At 56.3% G+C, this 24,876-nt stretch overlaps 1 protein-coding gene across 1 annotated transcript in view; it reads right to left on the reverse strand.

The window, feature by feature from the left end:
- Positions 1-637: 637 nt before the first annotated feature.
- NKD1 (NKD inhibitor of WNT signaling pathway 1) overlaps positions 638-24,876 on the reverse strand; it is an 85,594-nt gene continuing 61,355 nt past the window's right edge. The window contains exons 5-10 of the mRNA XM_045891145.3: positions 14,065-14,171; positions 10,804-10,899; positions 5,327-5,474; positions 4,787-4,871; positions 3,232-3,359; positions 638-2,475 (exon numbers count right to left, since the gene is read on the reverse strand). Of these exons, the coding sequence (XP_045747101.1) occupies positions 1,886-2,475; positions 3,232-3,359; positions 4,787-4,871; positions 5,327-5,474; positions 10,804-10,899; positions 14,065-14,171 (1,154 nt within the window). The 3' untranslated portion in view covers positions 638-1,885. The remainder of the gene's footprint in view (positions 2,476-3,231; positions 3,360-4,786; positions 4,872-5,326; positions 5,475-10,803; positions 10,900-14,064; positions 14,172-24,876) is intronic.

The raw sequence follows: 24,876 nt of genomic DNA on the forward strand, positions 1-24,876 counted from the left end.
CCCAGTGGTTAAACCCCCCAGTGGTTACAGGGGTCTGGGAAGACTAGAATCCCAGCTCGGCCACCTGCTGTGTGATCTCTAGCGAATTAACCTCTCTGAGCCTGACGCTCTCCCTGAGTTCACTCTCAAAAATAACTCCTTACCAGCCAGGTTAAACCAAACCCGGAGGCTCTGGAAGAGGAGATGCTAGCTGGCAGCCACGCAGCGGAGAGCCAGGCAGCTGGCCACTCCTCCATGTGTCCCTCTCTGCCTAGAAAGAACGTCCCCGCAGCCCTCAACAGCTCCCTGGCCTTGTGGCTCCCTCTGGCTCCTAGGGGCTTCAGCCAATAGTGTCTCAAAAGGATGCAGGGCAGGAAGGAGTGAGGCCAGGAGATGGATTTCCCTGTAGGGTCCCCACAGGCTGTCTGCGTCCCCGACAGAGACGGCCCCACGGCTCTGTCTGAAGATGACTCCCACCCTCTCTGCTCCACTGTAGGGGCGGGAGTGGCCCCACGTATGGCTCGCCCCGGATTCTGCACTCTTTCCGGAGGCTTGGCCCACACTTTGTAAGTATTCCCTCAGATTACCCAGTCGGAGATTGTGTCATGTTTCCCACGGGACCCCGACTGGTTGACGGTGGTCCTTTTCCTAGTCTCCCCAGGCTCTCATCCGACGAAGTCGTGCTCTGTGCAGGACACTGCTCCGAGGCCCCAACTCTGGCCACTGTCCCCATTGCCCTCCCAGCTTGTGGACTCCGGCAGGCCTCTCTAAATCTGTCAGACCCTGAGCCCCGAAAAAGGACCTGCCGAGGAGAGGCAAGCGACCATTCGCATCTGATGGACAGCGGTCCCACCAGGAGGCACACAGGGTGACATCTGGGCTCCGAACATGTCTAGGAAGCAAGCCACTGATTTCGGCACACCGGAAAAGTTACCTGAGAGTGTATATTTATAGAAAGATACATGGACAGATGGCGCCTAGCTATAGATAAGGAAGCTCTGGTAGAGAACCACGTAGGTAGGTCTATATTTGCCAACGGTAGAGAACATGAGGTTTCCACATCTTGGGTCACAACCGACAACACACAAATGCCCGATCTGGGAAAACCACGCTTGTTTTTGTGGTTGGGTTCCCTCTCCAGAGGTTTCCAAAACGAGAAGGCTGGTTTCAGGGGCAGTCTTTAAATATGTGTGTGTGTATCTTTCTAAAGAAGAGAGAACAAGGGAAGGGAGGAGGAGAAGCGTATTTTCATGTGGTGCACGGCAGAAAAGATGGGACTGGTTTGGGGCGAGGACGTGATCCCGCTGGAGGGGCAGGAAAGGGAACTCCAGAAAGGACAGCTAGGGTTTCTAGGCTGGGACATAAAAACACAAGAGCCAGGAAGGTCACGCGTCCGCGGTCCGCTGAAATCCCTTGTAGCACGTTACAATCAGTTAAGGGCAAAAGAAAATCAGAATAATACTAAGAGGTAGCAGCTGTTTATCTTCTCGGAGATTTCGAGGGTCTCTGGAAGCGGGCCAGGTAAGGGTGTTCTCCTGGAAGAGACTGGGGTAGGGCACAGTTCTGGCCGAGGGCTCCCCCAGAGCCGGGAAGGGTGTGGACCAGCCTGCGTGGAAACTGCCCCTCGGGAGCCCGAGCGAGCGTCCACCCTCAACAGGCCACTTCCAAACCCAGAGTCATTGTCTTGGGTAAGTTATGCAGTCCTCACAACATATAAATAAAAGTTTAGTTCTGTGTTTCCATATATCTTCTACATGGAGGCTAGCTGAATATTAGTGGAGTAACAATAATTATTAATAACAATAATCGTCATAATAACAATAATTAATAGAATAATAATGCCTTGGGGGGCCTGGGGAAGGGGGGGTCCTTCATATGGCCGGGGTGGGGGCTTCTGGGGAGGGGTCTATGTCTGGTAAAAGTGGTGGTAATGGTGGTGGTGTTCGTGGTGGTGGTGATGTTCATGTCTCTGGACCGCCTGGCCGGCCGGGCTCTCATACACCACCACGGCCGGCAGGTCCCTCACGCGGTCCCTCCCCACGACACTGCCGCCCACGGCCAGGGGCGCCTGCAGACCCCGGCAGCCCTGCTGGCTCTCCTTGGCTCGGTGCTTGTGCTTCTTGGGCCCAAGGGGTGCCAGCGCGGGGAGGAGGGCGGGGCTGGCGGCCAGGTGGGCGGCTGGGGACACGGCAGGGACGGCGGGGCCCCCAGGGGCTTTGCTTCGTGCCCCTCTGGCCACGTGGCCCACACCCACGCTCTTGCCCTGGGCCTTGGGGGACCTCACAAAGTGCTTGCTCCCGTCCTGGGCGCCCCGGAGCCGCTGCTGGACCTCCGAGACCTTGGCGAATGGGGTGTCAAGGAAGTGGAAGGAGCCCGGCTCCGCGCCTTGGGGCTTTCGGTGTGGGACGTGGATGGCTTCTGGCTCATGGGAGCGAGACCGAGTGGGGTTGGAGGTGCGGGGGGGCAGCTCTGACTTCTGGGCCACTGATGGGGAGCCTAGGAACCAATTTAACAGATATTTAATGAGCACCTACTGTGTGCCGGGGCTGCCCTGTGCCCCAGAAACCCCCCCCAGCCCCTGTGCTCCAGGACTGGTAACTGTTCAGAGAGCGCCCCTCCCCGCCCAGGCTGCTCCTCGCTGCCTTGGAGGAACCTCTCTGGAATGGAACTTGGCCATCTGCGAAGGGGGAAGATCTGTTGCTTTGTTAGGTCCTTAAAACTAAGTAACTCCCCTGCCAAGAGAGAGAAGAGAAAGAGAGAGACACTGGTAGCTGTCTGAGGTCATGGGAACAGAAGGCAATGGACAGGCATATTCTTTAACTTGCGGAGGTGACCAACAGGGATTACACGTAGGAGGGGGAAGGGGAGAGAGGAGTTGGGGGTGTGAAATTAAGTGGGCTACCTCTTCATTTATCTTAGCAGGGGGTCAACAGATGTCAACAGCTGATGAAGACAGAGCAGCGTTTTGCTCACGGAACAGGGGGGGCGGGGAGTGGTCTGGGGTGGGGCACAGAGCCTCTGTTTCCATTGCACGACAGGCCCTGAGATACTATTTGATTTTGTTCAACTTGGGGCATGTGTTCATTTGTAAAATGTTTTTAATGTCGTCTCCTCCGAGAAGACTCTTTAACCTGTCCAGTAAAAGCTGCACCTTCCCCCAGCCCAGGGGGGTGTAATGAGCGCCACCTGGCACGCCTCCCCCCGCCCAGCCCTCCCCTCGCCCCGCCTTGCAGGTAGCAAGAGCTCCCTTACCGGGCCCAAACTGGGACGTGTAGTTCTCTATCCCGGCGAGATCTAAGTAGTGGTTTCTCCTCTCAATGTTCTCATCCACACAATGCGGGTAGCAGCCGGACTGTTCCAGACGGCTGTCACCCTGGAACCTAGGGCAAGAAGGCCAGTGAGGGGGTGGGCACCGGCCCTCGGTGGGGGTAGCCCCACGGTCTCCTGGGAAGCCACCGGGACGAATCCTTCTGGACCCTTCTTTCACCTCCTTCTGGGTCTTGGGAAAGGGTGGGGACGGGAGGGAGTGGTCATCTTGGCAATCTGTGTCTCTAGTTCCTTCCCTGGCCGTGGAGACGTAGACCTCTGCTGGCCTCCTGGGCCTTCTGGGAGGACTGGAGAGGCATTTGCTTTGAACAGGTCCAAAGTAAAGGTGAGAGGTTACTGGTCAGAACTTAAGCCCAAAAGTCAGGCTTCGAACCATATGCGCCCTGGGCAGACAGGAGACCTCACCCCTGGGTTGGTTTCCCAGACAGTGTGGGCAGCAGAAGCCCCCAAGCCACTGGAGTTGAGGGGGGCAGGCTCTGTAAGCCAAGAATGGAGTGTGTGTGTGTGTGTCAGGAGGGGGTGGGGAGGGAGGTGCCCCCAGAGGCCACCTTTCTCCCACTGCGGGAGTCTGGGCTCCATGCCTCTCCCCTGCAAGGCTCTCTGAGCTCCAGCCCCACCCCTCTCATCCCCCCCCCCCCCCACTCCCCAACACAGCTAGCCTGCAGCCTGCATGCCCCTCCCCACACCGAGCTGTGGCCCCTGCTGGGACTGCCTTCAGTCTTTCCCCTCTGGGCGGGTGCCTGTCCCAATCGGGTCACTTCCTTTCCATTCCCTGGGGCAGGTACTGCCATCCGGCCCCTGACTTCCGGCCACGGATGCCTCCTACATCCTCACACCTCCTACACTGCTGTTACTTTATATTCCTGTTTACTTGATGCTTTTCTTTAAACACGCTCTCTCTTCGCTTCCCTCCCTCCTTTCCTTCCCTCCCTGAAGTTAAAGAAATAACAGGTGGAAGAGAATCGCAGCCTTACAGTCCCTTAGCCACAATTCTGAAACGCAAAAAGCCTGAAGACAAAGATTTTTCATAACTTCTTTGGCAGCCGAGCCTGCCCTAAACGGATGTAAAGGGAACTGTAGGCTTTATATCACTTTGTGTGGATATTCATACGTGTCGGCGCAGAAATTTCAGCGTGTGAAATCCCAGGGTGCTGCCCAGATGCCAAGTAGAATATATGAGAAATGTGCTGGGAACATCTCTTCTAAAACCCAATGAATGCTGAATTTCAAAACATTTCTGGCCCAAAGCATTTTGGACAAAGGAACGTGGACCTACATTTAGTCATTTTCTAAAAACAGAGTTTGATTTGTGAGCCTGTCCTCTGAAATCACTGCCCCCTGAAGAGAAAACAGACTGGAGCCCCCTGCTCAAAATCCCTCAGATGCAGGTACACAGCTGGTGCTCAATATGTGCTCAGGGGCACTAGGCTGTCATCCACCCCCCACCCCCCACCCCCAGCCGCACATATACCCACTGTACCTGAGTGGGGCTCGCTGCTTCTTCTCCCAGCTTCGAAGCTCCTCGGCGGGTTTGGTCTCCGCTCTGGGCCTCGTGCTCTGCAGGTCTGAGTCCCACCCGAGAAACAGCCAGGTGAGCGGCTTACGCCTGTGCCCACCAGCTTCCTGGCTCTGGTGAGGTTTTCTAAGCTCCCCGGCATGCAACCCTTGACAACTGGCCCACAATGGCTCACCATGGCTGTGGGAAGGGTTCTCCAAGCCAGGACCAGACAGAGGGGTCTCACAGCTACCTGGCCCTGTACCTTCTCCCCCAGACTCCCCGCTGGCCATGTCCCTGCCCACCTCCAAGGCGGTGCCTACACAGGGCCTCCCACCTGTATATTCCTTTCTTATCCAAATCCTGCTCTTTCAAGAACCTGCTCAAATTCCACCTGTCCACAAAGTCGCTCCCAGGAAAAGACCCCAGGGCTCCTTCCTACTCTTCCCAGGGCAGGGTGTGATCCTTCCTGAGAGCTGGGAGTGTACTGGCCTCTGTGGCCGGGGCGGCCCCCCAGCCCCTCACCGGGGTGATTGAGAAGGATGCCCTTCTTGCCCTGGCTTCCGTCGGGGGCCACCGTGAGCTTCACCCGCAGCGTCTTGCTTGACGTCGGGGAATGGTTGACGGAGGAGTCAACCACCTCGTAGATGGTGTGCAGCAGGCTGGTGATGTCCTGCAGGGGAGCGAAGCAGAGAGCCACCCGGGGCTTCAGCCACAGGGCATCCACAGCCCCAGGAATCAGAGGCCCCAGTGAAACCTGAGGAAGGGAAAGCCCCCTGGCTCCCCCAGAAGTCAAGCCTAAGGCAGAAACGTGCATATGAGGTTCATTTGGGAGGGGATCCTAGGATGCAGGAGCAAAGGGGCAGGGAGCGGGGGATGACGTGAATGAGCAGGTCCAGCCACGGGCAACCCAAGTGGCACTTGGGTCCTCGGAGGGACTATGTGGACCCCACCTCAGAAAAGTCTCATCCCGGGCACCTGCGTGGCTCAGTCGTTAAGCGTCTGCCTTCGGCTCAGGTCATGATCCCAGGGTCCTGGGATCGAGTCCCACATCGGGCTCCCTCCTCGGGGGGAAGCCTGCTTCTCCCTCTCCCCCTCCCGCTGCTTGTGTTCCTGCTCTCGCTATCTCTGTCTCTGTCAAATATATAAATAAAATCTTTAAAAAAAAAAAAAAGAAAGAAAAGTCTCATCCCTCCAGGGTAGAGTTGCCCTGGGGGGTGATGCTACATTGCCGGGACTTCCGGGCTGTCCTGCAAAGGCTGAGCCAGCGCCCACCTGGAGAAAGCTCTCACGGTGGGCACTGTTCACCAGCAGCAAGTGAACTGAGAGGCAGGTCAGGGAGACTGCTGGCAGAGGGGCCCCGACAGCACCTACTTTGGGTCTGATGAGCTCCTTCTGAGTGAAAACTGGAAAACTAGATGTGTCGCTAAAGATAAACTATTCTGCGAGAACTTGACCCAATCTCATCTTCTCTCTGGGCCTCAGTTATGCCCTCAAGCAGAACAGGGATGTCCAACCCATGCTCCGTGAAGCGTCTCAGAGACTTCTGACCGGGGAATGGAGGGATAAAATAGGTCTCCCTTTGTTCTGGGCGTCTGTTAAGGGCGTTTGTCTGGCGGGGGGAGCATGCAGGGGAGGCTTCCAGCTTTAAATGATGAAGCCTCTGGAAAAGGTATTTGCTCTCTATAGATCGGGCCCACAGATGGCCAATTATCAGCCCTGCGGCTCTTCATAAACAGACAGACTCAGCCCTCACCTTATTCCCCACCCCTAAGCCCTTCAGACAGAGGTGACACCAAGCACTACCATGGCCAGGCAGGTATATGGATGAGTGACCCGGAGTGGGGAACCCACAGAGGTGGCTCCCACTCAGCACTGCCCACTAGCTCCGTGGCAGTGCTGGCTAAGGGAGGGTCATTCCAGAAATCCAGAATCTTCGGCTAAATCTTCAGAATCTCTGATACTGGAAGCTCATTTAATTTTTGTCAACTCCCCGTTTTCCCATCTCCCCAGCCCCTGCTGACCACCATTCCACTTTCTGACTCCATGAATCTGACTCTTCCAGGTACCTCACAGAAGTGGAATCACGTGGGATTGGTCTTTTTGTGACTGGCTTGTCGCACTTTGTGTGAGAGGTCCCGGAGGCCCATCCCTGTTGTGGCACCTGGTAGGATTTCCTTTCTTTTTAAGGCTAAATAATACTGCATTGTATGTATATGTTTATCCACCCCTCTGCTGAGGGAAGCCAGGGACACTTGGGTGGCTTTGCCTTTTGGCTCTTGGGAAAAATGCTACTGTGGGCCTGGGGGTCCAGGTATCTCCTTGAGACCCTGCTTTGGGCTACAGAGACTCAGACAGAAGTGGAATTGCTGGGTCATATGGGAATTCTGTGTTTAGCTTTCTGAGGACCTTCCACGCGGCCTTCCACAGCAGCCGTGCCATCCGAACATTCCCACCCACAGCACACAGGGGTTCTGCTGTCGCCGCTTCCTCGGGGACACTTGTCATTGTCGGTCTATTGGGTTTTTTTATAGTAGCCATCTTAACGCATATAAGGTGAGATCCCACTGCGGTTTTGATTTGCATCTCCTAATGATGAGTGATGTTGAGCACCTTTTCATGGGCTTCTTGGCCATTAATTTGTATCTCTTCTTTGGAGAAATGATCAAGTTCCGTGCCCATTTTTTTAATTGGGTTGTTGGCTTTCCTGCTGTGGAGGTGCAGTTCTTTTTATATTCTGTATATTAATCTTTTATCAGATACGTGATTTGCAAATATTTTCTCTCTTTTTGTAGGTTGCCTTCCACTCTGCTGTGTCCTTTGATGCACATTAGTTTTGAATTTTGATGTAGTCAATTCATCTATTTTTACTTCGGTTGCCTGTGATAACTTAATTTTTAACAAAACCTTCTGGGGGGCTGGGCCGGAACATCTCGGGGCTACGTTGGGATTGTGAAGGCTGCCAGTTTGAGACCCAGGCTCACTGGCTCACTCAGCAATCTCAGCTCCTCTGGCCAGGCCCGCAGAGGACTCCTCTTCTCGCCCCTTCTTCCCTTGAGCTGCTCTGCATACCCACGTTTGCCCCCTCCTTCTTAGGAAGTCCATGCAGGAGGACCCAGTGTCTCCATTTTACAGATGAGGAAGGTGAGGTCCACCAACATTATCCCCCAAGTGTCCTATCCCAAGCCAGGGTGGGGGGCAGTGACTCAGGGTCTAGGAACAGGCCTGCTCTGGCAATCCCAGCTGAAAAATCGACTCGTGCCTGTACGGGGTCCAGCACACAGAAGTAGATGCTCGTGAATATTTATTGCACAAATGAACAGGTACTTTCTTCTGAGTTGGGAAGTGAGCCCAGACGCCAGCTCTGGGCCATAGCTGCAGTGAGGTGGGAGCCTGTCTGCCCCAGCGCACAGAAACATGCCTGCAGACAGCCAGAGAGCATGGAGGGGACCGGTATTTATAGCCAGCTTTGAGGAGTGGCCTTGGGGCTAAAAATAGACCAAGGGGAAACACGAGGCTGGGTTCTCCCTGGACTGGAAGCCAGCCCCCTCGCTCCTCCGCAGGAGGAAGACACGATCCAGGGATGGCCTTCTCTAGGCCGGGCTGGGGCACCCTCCTCGGGAACCCTCACCTCCCTGCTCTTCCTCTCATTACCGAGGGTAAAGAAAGGCAAGATGCAGAACCAGACGGCAGTGTCTGCCCGCGGGTTTCTGCAAGGCCTCCGAGCGGGGGGCCAACCCTCTTATGGTCAGCATCTCCAAACCAGCAAGGAATGAAGGTGGCGGCTAACAGGGGCAGCGGGGTCTTGGCTGCCACATGAGTGAGAAGACAGGGCAATGCCACCCACCGCACCCCCGAGAAGCCCAGCCCAGCTGCCTGTGTGGCCTTGAGAGACAGCTGGGGCCACCGCCATTCAGCTCAGTTAACCAAGCTTCCAGACTGCAGTGTGCTTCCCTGTGAAGATAATTACACCACAGCGGCCATTCCCAAACAGGATGGGGAGGAACGGTGGCTGCTCACTCCACACAAAGCATCACAGCTGGAGGGGGATGGGGGTTCACCTAAACCATGCCCCCCTCCCCGGCCTCCCCAACATCTCCAACCAAGAAGGGTTTCCACTGCTTCCCAAGTACCCAGGTCTCTCTTGGGGCTTTGCCTGCCCGGAATCCATTCCCCTGCCCCCTAATAACTGCAGTAGCTCAGACCAGGTCCTGCCCCTGCTTGATTTTATATTATGAGCCGATTACACGCCCCCTCTCACTTTTGGTCTTCGTGGCTCATGTATCCGATAACTTCCCCTCGGCTCCACGACCCGGAATAGGGCCATCTCAAGCATTGCAAACCCATGGCAAAAATGACTGGGTCAGGGCCACTCGTGTGAGGGGGTCGGAGCCAGTGAGATTTAGTTCTGGAACTTCTGAATTGGGAGAGCTGCTGAGAGTCCCAGATAGAGGGAAAATGTCAGCCATCACCTTGCTACTGGCCAGGGGCAGGGCTGCTAGGCAATGAGGAACACAGAGGAAACAGAGCCACTGAAGGTAGCTAGTCTTGAAGGTACCGAGCTTCTGGATCCAGCCATGCCTGAAGTCAGTGCCCTGGACCACATTTCAGTTATGTGAACCAATATATTCCTTTTTTTTTTTTTTAATCTATAACAGTTTGCTGGGATTCTGTCACTTACCTCCCCAAGAACCCTGCATGATTTTAAGTCACTCACAGTTTCTTCCCCAGCCCTGTTCGAATATTCCTTAGGCCACGGCCTGAGGAAGAGATACCCTTTTTTCACCCAGGCGTCCCCTCTGACAGCTTCTCCTGCACCAGCCACAGAAAAGAAAATCTGTAGCCCTGAACCAGGCAGGGAGAGAAGACAGCAAAGCTTCTCTGGGGACACCCCGGACGCCCTCGTGAGCTGCACGTGAGGCAGGCGCAGAGCCAGCCATGCTGCTCTCAGACCCCTATGCAGACCGGTAGCAGGTCCCATATCTGAAAACCAGGGCCTCCTGGGGAGGGAGAGGATGTCGCAGAGGGACGGTGGGAAAAGCAACAAGGAGGCAGAAGGGGTGGCACCCAGGCCCAGGGTGAAAGGGAGGCAGAGACTGCAGTAGCTCCAACCAGGTCCTGCCCCTGCTTCCCCCAACCCACTGGTGGCTTCCCTGAGCCCCAGGACCCCAAACCAGGGCCTGCCACACGGGTCTCCTCCAGCACCTTCAACACCCCGAGCACTCCTGCTCTGCACCTGCCAGGCACCTCTCCCCCAGCTCCACACGGCCATGCTCCCCTAGGAGGTTCCCTAGACACACGGGCCCCTCTCTGTCACACTGTTGATCTCCTTCACCTCACAACCGTCCTGTAACTGTTTGGGACCGGCCTCCCTCAGCAGCTGTCGGAGCCACAGGCTGGAAGCTGTGTCTGAACTGTTCGTCCCCTCGTCCCCACAGCTGGGGCATGGCGGATGCGCACAGTGGGTGCTCAGTATTCAGACAGAGGCGTGGAAGAAGGGTGAGAGGCACACAGGGGGGACGGAGGTGTGGCAGGAGGGCTGAGGGCAGAGACGCGGCGTTCAGAGGGAGAGAGTGGTGAAGCACAGGCCCGTGGCCAGGCCAGGCACAGAGTTCTCGGTGCTGGGGGTGTTCATTCCTGCCCGGCAGAGGGAGGCACTGCCTGGCCTCCGTGTGCCCACCTGGCCCCAGCTCCTGGGCGCACTAGCTGAGGTGGGAAGTGGCCTGGGATGGTCGCAGCCCCTGCCCCAGCCAGAGCTCTGGGACTCGAGGGAGGAGGCAGGATGGGACGTTGTTGGGACTCAGGGTCCTCCTCTGGGGAGCCCTCAGGTCTCTGCGCCTGCCTCCCACCCTTCCCCTCCCCCGGGGGGAGGGCAGTGCCTAGGCTGAGTGCAGGGGAGCCCGGCCACCCTGTCCTCTGTCCCCGCTGCCCACTCACCAGGCAGCTGCGGGACAGCCCTCCAGGTCTCCCTGAAGCCCCGGCGGCCCGGCAGGTGCACTCACCTCACGGGTGACCTTGCCATTGTTGTCAAAGTCGTACAGGGTGAAGGTCCACTCCTGCCGGCTGTCCTCTTCTACGGACACGTCACACTGTAGTTCCTGGACACAGACAGACAACCACGGATGTGGCTGGAGTACCCAGAGGCCAGGTCACGGGGTGGCCGCCTCCCCACTGCCCTCCCCAGACCTCGTGTGAAGGAAGAGCACAACAACCACGACATGAGGGACCAGGTGGGGAGGCCAGGCTGGGCAGGGGAGGTCTGGCCCCGGGAGAGACGCCTGCAGGGGTGCCGGACAGCCTCTGGGTCTTTGAAGGCAAAAGAAACACGGGGCGGGGCGGGGGTGTGAGCTGGGGGTCTGAGAGGAGGCTTCGTGGCCTCAGGGCGACAGAACCTGGACCAAGGGACAGAAGTTACTGGAAGACACAGGAACTAGTAACAGGAAGCTATTACAGGATGCCCAGGGTGGCCACCTGACCTGGAAGGCAGGGGAGGGTGAGCGAGCACTAAAAGGTAAAGCCCCAGCTCAGCCCCGGGTGCCAGCAGGTACATGGCCCTCCATGGCTGTGTGACCCTGGGCATGGCTTCTCTGTACCTCAGTTTCCCCTCGTGTAAATCATGGGAAAGGCCAGTTACTGCTCTCACGAGGCAGATGGGAGCATGAAGCGCCCCACCCCGCATCCCCTCGGTGTTCCCGGGCAGCTGTGGCGGATGGTTCCCGACCTCCCACCTTAAGCAGCCAGCTTCTGTGTCCAAGGAAGACCCGAAGAGCCGGGGATTGAGCGCCCGGGGCAGTGTGAGGCATTCTGCACAGCCCAGCTGCTCTGGCACCAATCCACCCCTTCACCCACTGGTACTGGCTTCCCTCCTTTGCTGCTCCCTGCGATCACCTGCCAAGTCCTTGCCTCGGGCTCTGCAACGGGGGAACTGGAAAAAGCGTGGAACGGTTTGGCACCTAGAGAAGTCCAATTAATGATAGTAGCTGCCATTGTCTTTGCTGTGATGTTAACATATGATGCACGTAATGTTAACAATGACTTCATTATCATCGCTCACAGGACCCGATACGTCTAACCACAGGCACCCGAGCTGGGCAGTAATGAGCTCTGTCCCTGGCAGTGTGTATGCAGGAGCCAGCTGAACACCAGATAGAAAGTTCGAGAAAGGCTGGCTGGTTTGCCAAAGAGGGTCACAAGAGTCTATGAAAACAAGCAAAGACGCCCCCAGGCCATTCCGTTCCACGTCTTGCCTCAGCTGCCCTCCCCTTTTGCAGGAAGATGGGCTCGGGCCCCCAGAGAGGAGCGGTACCTGGCCCCTGAACACTGGCAGGGATGTGCCCGAGCGCGGCGTCCCTGCCCCCAGCCTCTGCAGCTCGAAGCCAGTTCCCTCCAGCAGTCCTCGGGCGGCCCATGCGGAGTTCAAAGTCAGCCTTCCCTCAGTTGTGACATGCCCATCTGATACCTGCCAAGTGCCCGCTCTGCTCTGTGAGGCGCCGTTTCATGTAGTACAGCGCTCGCCCTGCACACGTGCCCCCCCCCCCCCCACTCACACTCACACAGCGTTCATCTGATTCCTTCTTGCTGGCCCTCCTGCACGGCCCCAAAGATAGCTCGGGGTTCAGTAACTATCCCCCCCTCAACTTCTGTCATATATGTCTTTGTCCCCCCAGCCCCCCACCACCTGGGCTTCTCGGGTGAGTCCTCCTCATGGGCCGTGGATGAGTCCCGGGCAGTCAGCCGGGCCCTCCCAGAAATCGGCCCACTCGGGCCTCCAGGGAAGAGAGACGTCTCGGTCTGAGCCTTCCCTCTGCCGCTGCACTCGGCCCTCGGCTCTGCCAACCACCCCAGAAGACACGCAGGGACGCCGGTGGGCTCCCGGAAGCAGCTAGCAACCCCAGCTCCCCAACGGGATGCTGCCCGCCCCCCTCAGCTCCTGCATTCAGGGCCCACTGTGACCCGGCTCACACCCTGTCCCGAGTCATCTCCCCAGACCACCCACCATCACTATGCAACACGATGCAGCTTTGTGTCCACACAGCTTGCAGCACCGACAGGCCTCTGGGCCTTTGCTCCTGCCGTTCCCTCAGCCGGAAGTGCTCTCCTTATCCCAGGGGCTCCGTGTCCTCACCTCCCCCAACTCCTACTCCTGCACTCAGAGGCTCAACTCAGACCTGCATCCGCCCCGTCTGCTTACAGCCACCGCCCTGCACACGCTCAGGAACTGCCTCCAAACCCTGCACGCCCCAGCCTGACCGAGGCGGCCACCCCTCCACGTGCTCCCGGACCCCCATCACATCCCTAGCTGCGCAGTTACTGGGTCTAGGTCACTCTCCCGTCCCCCTCACCACACCGTGCTCCAGGAGGGCAGGGCCATGCCCCATTCACTGTGGGGTCCCCTGGTACCCGGCAGGTGTCAATCAAGCTTGGTTGGAAGGAAGAAGGAAAGTGCTGACGTGATAGTGGACACCCTTTTAAGCATGTTAGGTGCATTAACTCACCAGGCCTACGATAAATACCCCGATAAGAAAGAGACTGAAACTACCCACATTTCCCAAGGGAGGCCAGTGGGGATGGGAACCCTAGGCTGCTGGCTCCAGAGCTATGCCCTAGTGGCCTCATGGAGGGAAGCAGAGAAGGAAGAAGGGAGGAGAAGGGAGGGCAGAGAGAAGCGGGTAAGCTCCGTGCCAACAGGCCCGGGTTCCGCTCTCCGGCACCCGGCCCTGCTTGGTACACAGAAGGAGCTTAACGTACTGTTTGGGATGGGGCAGGACAGACAGACTGCAAGCTCTAGGACGACATGTTCCTTTAGCTGTTGACTGCATGGGGAAACTGAGTCCCAGATAGGGCCTCCTGCCACTCTGCATCCAGCCCACCCGGGAGCCCCGACATGTTCCCCAGAACAGCCTCAGGAGTCGAATCAAAGGCTTCTTCCAGTAACGAGGAAACTGAGGCCCAGAGGGGAAGGCAGGCCCCTAGTACAGTAATGGCAGCTCCAGGGCCAGCTGTCCCCCCGGCCCCCGCTCACGTCCTCCCCCAGACCGCCGGGCCACAGCCCCGTGGGATGGCAGTGCTGAGTCCTCAGGGCCCACGCGGAGCTGGGGCAGCCCCAGACGTGGCGGGACAAACCTCCCACAAAGGGCAGCTGTTCACACGGGAGGTGAAAGCCCTCTGCATCTGGACAGGCCTCAGCGCCCCTCCTCGAAAAGCACCGCCAAAAGGATAGAAGCCCTACTCTCCAGAGCCCAGCGCCAGGAAAGGGAACTTACTTCAAATTTCAGCTGCTTCTTGGAGCCTGGGCAAGATTCGCTCGCCTTCTCCCTCTTCTTCTCATCTCCGCTGGCCAACCCGTCTGTCTTCTCGGGAGGCAGGGCCACTGCGGGGAGGGCAAGTGAGACAGCGTGAGGACCGTCCCCAGCTGGGCCTCGGGGCCACCACACCCACCGGGGCTTTGGTCTGGGGACCAGGTGCCCGCGTGCTAAAGTCAAAATCACTTGGCTTTCTGGCCTCGGGTAATGTCCAGGGCTGCCCGAGGGGAGCCCCCCTCCCAGGTCACCTGTGCCGGCCACTCAGATGACCCCAGGGCGCCTCAAGGCCGCCATTCTCTGCCCCAACTATACAGCCCAGATAAGCAGCCTGCAGCCAGCCAGACCAGAGACAGGTGGACAGGAAGCTCATAGACCATGGCCACTTTCCACACAGTCTCACTGCCTTCCCTGCTGACGTTTTGGCCTCGAAGATGCTGCCGGCCTGGGCCCAGGCAAAGGCACGCCGGATGGGCAGTCAGGAGGACTGAGGGAAACAGGAGGTGCGGGGCCTCCCTCAGGCGGCCTGAGGAGCAGCCTCAGTCTCTGCTTGGGTCCTCCTGACACTATGTGTGACCCAGGGTGGGTCGTGTACCTTCTCCAGACATCTCAATGGTTTCCCTGTCAACAGGGATCAGAGCAGTCCCCTCCCCAGAGGATCCTTGGGTGGATTCAGTGAGCTAGGACTGAAAGGGCCAGAAGCCCAGGGCCAGTACACAGGGTCCTAGCAGCTGCGAAGAGTTACAGTCAAGGGGAATGATGTCCTCTTCTCCCTCCCACCCCAACTCAATCTCTCGGGAATCAGCACAGTTGGTAGCTAAGTTTTCTCAAAATGGAGGCTTTGGGAATGCAAAAGGACACAAAAGCATCCTATCAAACACAGGCAGCCTGGGATGGGGAACAGCAGGGAGGGAGGAGCTGAAGATAAGGATGCTCTGGTCAACAGTCCAGACGGGTGGGGACAGGAAGGCCATGGCAGCAACAGACTGACCTGGCTCCATCCACAGCTCCCCTCCCAGAGGGGCCTGAGTATTCCCTTTCTCTTCACTCCGGGTATACCCAGAGGGATTCAGGGGGACCCCCCCCGGCCCACAACGCCCCCACAGCAAGGCAACAACTCCTTAGAGGTGTCAGGGATCCAGCGGGAGACCCTGTCTCAGCCCCAGACCCCAGCTCCCTCCTGGTGCTTTCACAGAATGAGGCTGATAAGGACAAACCTAAAAGGAGATCCAGGTCCTTGGAGGCCTCCAGGGCAGGGGGCGGAGTGGGGGTGGGGGGCCTTGACAGCACTGACGGCTTCTGATCTAGTGGATAAAACCAGGTCCTGCCCTCCCTGCTCCTCCAAAGCAAACACCACCATGGCCAGGCGGTATGCCAGCCCAGTGCAATGCTGAGTCCTGGGGCAGTCGAGCCGGCAGTTAGCCAGTGACCCAAGGACAGCCAAGCACGTAGCCACCCTGATTCCCCCACCCCAAATCTGCAGGTCCTGCTGGGCCCGAGCATCCGCCATCGTGGGACTGGCTGGGGTGCAAGGCAAAGTGCTCGACCAGGCCACAAAGCAGTGGGCACTACGGCCGCCCCCACTTAGAAAAAGGCAAAAAGGTCTAGAGAGGCTTGTCAGAGCGAGTCAGGGAGCGGAGTCTCTCTCCATTCCTAGCCCTCAGCTCTAGGAGCCCCCAGCATCTCCGGTGGGCGCAGCTGAGCTCGGCGGGAGCGTCCTGATGAGAGGACTGATACTCTGGGTCCATATCCCGACCCTGCTACTTACTGGCCTGGGCAACATTGGGTAAGGCCCTGGACTGCTCAGGATCTCAGTGCCCTCGTGTGGAAAATGGAGATGAAATGGTTTCTTCCTCACAGGGTTACTGGAGTGGGTGGGGGGAGGCAATGAGGAAAGTCCCTCCTTAGCACAGTGGCCTGCGTGCAACAGGTGCTCAGTAAAAGCTTGGCTTTGCACAAGATGGAGAGGAGCCGTGGTCCCAGCCGACAGCCCAGATCCAGAGGATCCCCCTCACCCCAAAACCGCCCCACTGGAGAAACCATGGTGCTCTTCTGGCCGGCAACATCCTCTATTCGGCCCCCCTGTGGGGGGCGGGGGAAAGAAGAAAGGAAAACAAAGCCCAGCTCCATCTTCAAAGCTGCAGCCTCCCTCCACAGAGGTCCTGGCTGGAGATGTAAGCCAGCCAGGCTTATCGAAACCAAACTTCAAGTTCAAAGAGAAGTTATCAGAAAACCACCTTCAGGTTCAACATTGCCTTTCAAGTTCCACTTGATAAAACCCAAAGAAAAGAAAGCTCTGTCCCTGCTCCCTCCTTCTCTGGAGCACCCCTCCCCACATGCAGGCCCTCCCTGCCTCCCCTCCTTCCTCCTCACCCAACGGGGTAGAAAACGCCCCCCTCGACCGCTCACCCTCTTCCTGTCTCTTCTCTAAAGACCAGCATGGTCTGGATTGCCTTCTCTTCACCAAGGGGTCCCTCATCCCATCCCAGCTCAGAAAACCCCTCGGACACCCATGGGGCTGGCCACCGATGGGTAATAGGACTGGGAGCCATCCTGCCCCCGAGCCCTGGGGGCTAGGACCAGGGACAGTCAGCGCCCTCCGCCCCCACCGAAGAAGGCCCTTCACCCTGTCACTGTCCTCCGCCCAATGGCCAGAGGAGGTGTCAGAGATGATCAGAAAGCCTAGCAGACCCCAGTGCCAGAGGCAGGGGCTGGGACTTGGGGCCCCGCTTCTACACCCACATGTGAACCCTCTCAAACCAAACATCGACCAGCACCCAGCCCCGCCACCCCTGCACAGAACAAACTGCCCTCCATACATCCATCGTTGGGCTCAAGGGCAGGCACAAGAAAGGTAAAGGGTACCCACTTCGGGCTGCCAAGGTCCCACCAACCAGCAAAGAGAATGGCATTTTTGTCGAGATGGGCTTTGGCGCCAAATTCTGAGCCCATTCTCTCTCTCCTACTCCTGCTCAGCCCAGAGATTTTTTTTCCCCCCAGAGATGATCTTCTGGGGGGGCATAATTTCAGAGGGACTCTGATCATTCTTTAATCACTCACAGCAACAACAGGAGATACTGCTAACTTGAAAGAAGAAAGGAAAGCTGGAGGAAGAGTAGAAAAAGGAAGGGAAGGGTTGGAGCAAGGAGGAAAGAAAAGTCTTCATGTTCAAAGACTTGTATTCTGGGTTTATAGCCTACGTTCCTATCATACCTTTAGATGTGACGTACCTGTAGATGACTTAGAACAGCCAGCCCACCCACCGCCTGTTTTTGTAAATAAAGTTTTATTGGGACACAGTCACGTTCATATGCACTGTGTATGGCTGCTTCGCTCTATGATGGCAAAGTTCAGTAATCACAACAGAGACTATAGGGCCCGCAAAGCCTTAAAGTTGTACTCTCCTGGCCCTTTATAGAAAAGTTTATGAACTGCACTTAGGTACCCTTCCCACCAGGGTACCCTGATAAGCAGGGTGCAGGCTGGATTTCACCTGCTGCTCACCTGCTTACCTGGAAACTCTTGTGCAGTACACAACCTGCCCAACCATACACAGTAGGCATGGAAGAAAGAAAATGTCAACTCTGATTTCTTCAAACCAATTCTCAGCTCAGATGAGTCTGGGGGTGGTGTGTGGAGCTCCTTCTCTTTGGAAACCGCTCCCTGTCCCTTCTCACACCACGGCTGCGAGGAGCCTGCTGGCTGTGTTTACCAGATGATGGCTCTCTCCCACATTAGCTCCCAACCTGGCATCTCTCCACCCCCAGCAACTGCCAGATTAAATGCATTACTTGACCATCTTCACCCGGCTCCCTTTGATGTTCCCTTCTCAAGCTTCAAAATACCTTTTGGAGGGAGATCAGACAGCATTAAACAGAATTACTAATTAATTAAGCAAAGTTAAATTTTAAACACTGTTTGTTGTGTTAGCCAAAAGCCTGAACAGAACAGACTTTTTTCCTCCACTGAGATCAAAGACAGTCTCTTCCCTGTCCCTCCCCCAGTTTAAAAAGAAGAGGGGGCTGGGAGGGAAGAGAGGGAAAGAAGAGAGTACAGAGGAGCGCCAGGGAGCGAGGAAAGACCCGAGTGGGGATGAGTGGGGATGGTTGGGATGGTCACTGGGGGTGATCGTGAGGTCAAGACTCCCAGCCCTCACCCCGCAACCACAATCCCAATAGGAGGCATCAACAGCTCATTTGGGACCGCATGCTGGGAGAGACCCGGTCACTTCCTGGAGCCTGTTTAGCCTGGCAAATAGCAGTGACCCAGGGAGCAGGATGGCACAGCCTACCCAGCACGAGCTGCTGATAGCTGGCACCACCCAAACGGCATGAGAATCAGCTACAAAATAAAACAGATCTGCCCTCCTGCAGCCCCACCCTCCCTGGCACCCAGGCAGGACAGGCACCTCAGGGTTCTTCAGGGGGCTTAGGGTCATCTGAGAGACAGGTTGTGCAGTGTCCAACTCTAGGGGGCGCCGTTCACAGGCTGGACCTCATACACTTGTATATCGCCAGTGACATTTTTTGGACAGATGGCAGAAAGGTGTCTTGAGGCCGGGGGGAGGGGGTGGGGGGGAAGCTCCTTTCTCTACATTGCACGAATGCATTTGTTGCGAGCAGAGTGCGGTCTCTCCCCATCCGGCCCAACACTTCATTCTGCGCAATCTGATCTGGGATCTTCCGATTCCTTCACAGGAGCCTGTCACATCCTGGTGGCCAGACTGCAAGTCTCCCAGGAGCGGGGTCCTGCTGGCTAGTGCCCCTGGGATGCCCACAGCACATGCACAGGGCAGCCAATCCACCCCAGCGTGCAAAACTGCACCAAACCCCACAGGCAGACACAAGGAAGGCTGCATAACAAACACACCATAAATTCTGGCTTGACTGAGATTGGGAACCGGCAGGGAGAAAGGTAGGTCTGTTCCTGAATCCCATACTTCGGCTAAAATCCAAACCCTGGATGATAGGAGCAAACGCCAGCTTATTTTAACATAATCCAGAAAGGCCTGGTTGATAATAAACTTAGGATGTAGGGACAAATTTGAAATCCCGTTGTGACTATTATCAGCCCTCCCCCGCTCCCCAGAGACCAGAAATGACTGACACTCAGACAAGCGGTTCTCTCCTCCCGGTTACCTGCCACGTTCTTCTCCGTTGATACGATGTAAGATCTAACACAAGCCAAAGCTTCCTTGCTGGAGTTTGGACACCTGCCCTAACGTCTCCACTGGCCTTTCTCAATTGTCCGCGTGCAGATTATCTGCTGCAAATATTTTAGTCTCAGGGTGGCTCGCCAGGATGTTTCTGACTCCCCAGCCCGCCACCGGCAGCTGTTAGAGGGAATGCAGATGAATTTTAATATTAGCCTATGCCAAATATAATTAGGTGGGTAAATCTGCTGCCAGTAAAAAGAGAAAGATATCATATGTGCATTCCAGGCCAAATGGTTTCTCGCATCATTTGTGCGAGGTTCTCCTGAGGGAGTGAGGGTCTGGGAGGCGCACAAATCTGTTCGTTCAACGACCACGGCAGCGGGCTGGTGAGGTTAGTGGGTACGTGCAGTATTCCATTAGGGCCTGTTAAGAACACCAGGCGGGGTAGGTTCCTGTTTGCATCGAACCAAAGAGGAAACTAATCTTAAGAATCTTAGCAAAATGGATTTAGCCATGTAGTTCCCTGCTGAAAGTGATCTTCCCGCTGCTGTCTCTTGGCCCTGTCTCTCCCATGAACTGCTTTTTAATTTGTAACCCAGCCGTGCTCTCACACTGTTATCCCTGCCAAGAACACTCGTCCTGGCTCACCAGTTCCTGCTCATCCTTCAGGTCCTCAGCCCTCCAACCTCTGAGAACGTGCCTGCACGCTTCCAGGGCCTAGGTTAGGGCTCCCTGCTCGGTGAGTCCGTCTTACTCCACTATTATCATTATTCTGTTAATTCGATCTTCCTAAAGTAGCCCCAACATACAGCACAGTGTCTGTCACCCCACGTCTAGGCATATCAGCACAGCCATCATCATCATCATCAAAACAAGACAACGGTAAGTAGCACAAGCGGGATTTGAACCCAAAGTGTAGAAACAAAAGGACGAAAATCCCTGTTTCCTGACTCCCCAGCCTCTGGTATCTCCACTCCATCACCCAATAGTAGATACCTGCTCTTGCGTGTCCTGCAACCATTGTCCTCCTTCTGAGAATAGCATCTGGGTTTCCTCTGGTGGGCCACCCCTCTCCCATCTCAATCCACATGGATTTATGGAGGGCTGATCTGACTCCGGCTTTGGGGATGCACCCAGCACCTAGTTGACACAATGAATTTCATCCTGATGGCCACTGGGGCTGCTCCTAGGTCAGTACCAAGGGAGGGTGCATCCTGAAAGCCAGTGAAGCTGAGCCTGTGGGCCCCTCCCTTACACGGGCCCTGGCAATGTGTTCACATGGTCGTTTGGTTTTCTGATACTTTCAAAACTAGGTATTTTAACCTCAGTTGGTTACGACCACTGTCTCTTTCCATTCTGACTCCCAAACGTCCTAATGTGTCACGCAGTGTCGGAGTGAACACAGGCATTTCTGGAATTAAGCTAAGGGAAGGTTGAGTTGGAGATATATTTCTTTAGGTTTAGTGGGATAGATCTATCACCTGGTTCAAAGTTATAAAAGAATCGTGTAAAAAATAAATAAAAGAATCATGTACTCTTTTTTTTGAAGATGGCTCCCAAACTGGGATAAACTTCAGGTGCCACACAACCTAGATCCACCTGGTGAGAGCCAAACTTTTGCAAGAAGAATTGAGACTTGGGGGCTCTCTTTCACCTGAGGTGGCTGAGCTCATAGGATGGGAGTGCCCAGAGCTGGGTAGCTACCCTTTGCCACCTTTAGCAGGAGAGACCAACACAGGGGCAGAGGGAGAGGTGACCAAGGGAGGGAGAGAGATACAGAGAGAGAGGGCGGGAGGGAGTGGATGTGTGTGTGGATGACATGTTTTGAGCTCCAGGATCCAGCTGGCCCTTTTTAGGCAGGATCCACCCTAGGATTTTTCAAGATCATCAGCCAAAGCTTCGTCGCATTTGGGTTGAGTGTCAAAAGAACCCAAAGAATCCTGACTTAACTCTAAGCCCCTGCTTATCAGGACAAAAGCCACCACCACCCAAAGAGGAATTGACCTAATGCGGCGGGATCCTCCAAGGTAGTTTCTGGCCTTTCCGCCAGTGGGTGTCTACCCCTTCCTGAGACCAGACATGCCAGCCTGGGGTTTTTTTCCTCCACAATCTTGCCTCCCCAGGCTGCATTTTACTGTAGGGAGATTTTATTTAAGGACCAGTGGTGACTGAAGAGAAAAAGGAAAGGAAAAAAGAGAAAGGAAAGGAAAGGAAAGGAAAGGAAAGGAAAGGAAAGGAAAGGAAAGGAAAGGAAAGAAAAGAAAAGAAAAGAAAAGAAAAGAAAAGAAAAAAAAGAAAAGAAAGAAGGAAAGAAAGAAACCTTCCCAACAAATAGCATTCCAGCCTTTTACCTCATCAGAGCACAAGGTTGATGGCCACTCTGCTTTGAGGTTTGAATCGGTTGAAACGAAACATCTGTTCAGGGGGCGACGGGGGGAGGGGGTGATGCTGGCAGAGAGGGAGCAGGAAAGAGAAAAAAGCTTTTTTGGGGCTAAAAATACCATGTCCCTTCCACTCTCCCTCCATCCCTGCTCAAGTTAAAACATGTGATGCAATTCAACTTTTAAAATCTAACCCCGAGCTACTTGAAACTACTGAAGCCTGCTCGGTATGTGACACAAGTCAGAATTTCCACCGTTCCAGCTGAGCTTTTATGAAGAACAGACTCCAGAGTGGTTGCCGTCACCCGGGCTGCTGGGGGGACTGCCGCCGAGCGGAGTCGGGCCCCGCTGACACTCACAGGAGGACGGGCTCTGAACTGAGAGCGCGCAGCCGGCAGGGTGTGGCCCGCCTGCCCTCCGTCAGGGGGTCCCCGCTGCTCCCCAGTCATCTCCTCCTCCTCTCAGACTTCCAGGGAACCACCGGCCAGCCCCAGTGATTGACCGGCCTTTGCCGGGGAGACGTGCAGGGCCGTCTGTGGAGACGTCCTTAGAAGTCCTTCCCCCCCTTTCCCTCTCGCTGTCTCCCTGCCCCCCAGCTGCTCCCTGACCTCCAGACTCAGTGTCCAACTGTCTGTCTACTTGGCATCTCTACTTGGATGTCCAACAGCCATCTGCCACCTGACATGCCCCCAACAGACAGCCTTCACTGTCACCTGCCCAAACCTCCACCTCAGAAGTGGCCCTAGCCTTGCCTTTGGTCCTTAAGCCGGTGGGGGGGGGGGGGGGGTGCCCAGGATCCCTTTCTTTCCCTCATCCACCCCCTCACCCCACCTCCCGTCTCCCACGCCTACCCCCAGGCCCACCCACTGCTCTCCAGCCCCATGGCCTCCACGCTAGGCCGAGGCCCTCACCCTCGCCGGCACTACTGGAATCATGTCCCATTGTCATGGCCTCCTTCCTCCTTCCCCCGCAGGGCCCATCCTTCCAAGAAGCCACGAGTACTTTGTTAAAATGGAAGTCAGAAGCTGGCACTCACCCGCCTACAATTTTCCAACGCTTTCTCTTCAAAAGCAGCGTAAAAGCAAGCGCGTGGTCCCACCCTTGCTGACGGGCCCACAGGTCCCCCTTTTGTGCTTCTCTAAACCCCAAGTTCCTTCCCGCTTGGGGTTCTGCTTGCTTGCTCCTCCTGGCTGCTCTCCCTTCACATCCTCCACGGCTGGCTCCTTCCCGGCACCTGCATCTCCGCTGACACGTCACCTCCTCAGAGAGGCCTTGCTACCCTCTACCCTCCACTGGGTTTTACCTCCTGGCAGAGCACCACTACCAGAAACTTGCGTGGTCCTTCCCACGTCCCGCGTGTGACACCCTGCCAGCAGGTGCTCAGTAAAGACTCCCCGAATGAGGAGGAGTTAGAGACCCGAGTTCGGTTCTCAGTGTGCTCCTCTCTGGGCTTCAGTTTTCCAACTACAAATGAAGTGGACGAACAGCCTCCTGAGGGCTCCTCGGGTCTGTGAGTGGTCGATATGCCACACCTGGGGGCCGGGACAAACTGACCGGGTCCGCAGGGTGGGGGGTGGGGGTGGGGGTGGTACATGGGACCTGCCTGGGTGGCCCGAGGGAGGGGACTGCCTGACTTCAATGACTTCATGCTGTTGACTTCATTCTTCCAGTGAGTATTTATTGAGCACGTATAGCATGCCAGACTCTATGTCATGCACTGGGAGGAGAAGGAGAGGTTCTAATAGGATTAAAGAAGCTTTGAAAATAGGTCTTCTTTGATCTGGACTAGTAAATAATTATAAACACCAGTTGGCTCCTCTTCAAGAAGGGACGCATGAAACAGTAAGACTCCTCCCAGCTCACATAGGCTGGGCACTTACTCCGCGTACCAAGGCTGTTCTCTGCACTTGCATAAACGACCTCACTGTCTTCACAGGAACCCTGCAGAAGGGCTCTGATTACCCCCAAAAAGGCAAATGAAAAACAGAGTCGTGAAACGATTCACCCAAGGTCACCCAGAGACTGGTGGTTAAAGCCAGGCTGGCTCCGGGGTCTGACTTGCAAATTCCCAAAAAAAGCCCGAATAAAGGTAGGAAGGTGCCTCTCACGGATTCGGAGGCGGTGGTGGTGAGACAAATTTCAGGGCCCTTGCAGAGTCAGACGGGTCCTGAGCTCACAGTGGGGCTACTCAGACCCCCAGAGCCTCAGCCCCAACACCACTGCCCTGCTTGGCAGGTCCAACTACTCTAACACATCCATCCTGGGACCAGGGAAGTGGGGAGCCCCGGAGGCCCAGCTGGGGGGAGAGAGGCCTGCCCCGCAGCAGCCCTGGGGGCCTGGATGGAGGGCCTGGGCCCCCAAGGGGTGGGGCCGCCTGACTTCAAGCCCTCTGACAGTTCCTTTACGGGAGGTCTGTCGAATCAGTTTTCCAGAGATGCCAGGCAGACGGCAATGTGCCTGCTTCCAGCCCCAAGTGGAGGTCGGAGGACAGGAAACAGACACGGTGTTGGGGGTCTGTGGCCAGAGACTGGAAGTCAAGCCCCCTGGAAGGGGTGGGGACATCCCTGGGTGGCAGGGAGAGAGGGGACCCAGAGAGAAGGGGCTTGTGACCACGCACAGGTCTTTCCCTTCCCAAGGGCCCAGAGCAGAAGCTGCACCGAGTGGGGAGGACGCCCCCAGACCAGTGCTTCCGGGGGGCCACTCAGGGCATGGTGGGTCTGCCAAACAGGTGTGGTTCCAATTTGCACCTCAGGCCACAAGCCACAGGCTGCCACCCACCTGTCGTGTGGCCCAACCGACGAGATGGGGAAGCCAGGTGGGGACCGGAGTGAAGGGTGGGGTGGGCCGTCCCCTGTGCTCAGACCCCTGCTGGGTCGGCAGAGGGAGGGTCCCTCTCCCCTTCTCCCCTGGAAAGCCAGCCCCGAGAGTCCCGCCCCTGCCACGCCCAGCCAGCTCTCAGAGCTTGGGACTTTTGATGTTTACTTTGTTCTCTCCACAGTTCAAAAGGAGCTCGGCAGCCCTCGCACCCAGCCCAGACTTAATCTGCCCTCCGCGAGCTCCCAGCTGGCCAGTTAAGGCGGTTAAGATGCTGGATTAGGGCCGGCTTTACATAACAACGCAGGAGCTAAAGCTGTCCTCTCCTGGGATGGCTAAAAGACTTCTTTTTATCTTCACGCCTCAGATGGCCTTTTTTCTCCCTTAAACAGCCCTCCAGCCCGCCAAGAGGCAATGAACTTGGCC

This window comes from Mirounga angustirostris, unplaced genomic scaffold (assembly GCF_029215605.1).
Source record: "Mirounga angustirostris isolate CCGP_5_RB_7025 unplaced genomic scaffold, mMirAng1.0.hap1 SCAF_16, whole genome shotgun sequence".
NCBI classification, from domain to species: Eukaryota; Metazoa; Chordata; class Mammalia; order Carnivora; family Phocidae; genus Mirounga; species Mirounga angustirostris.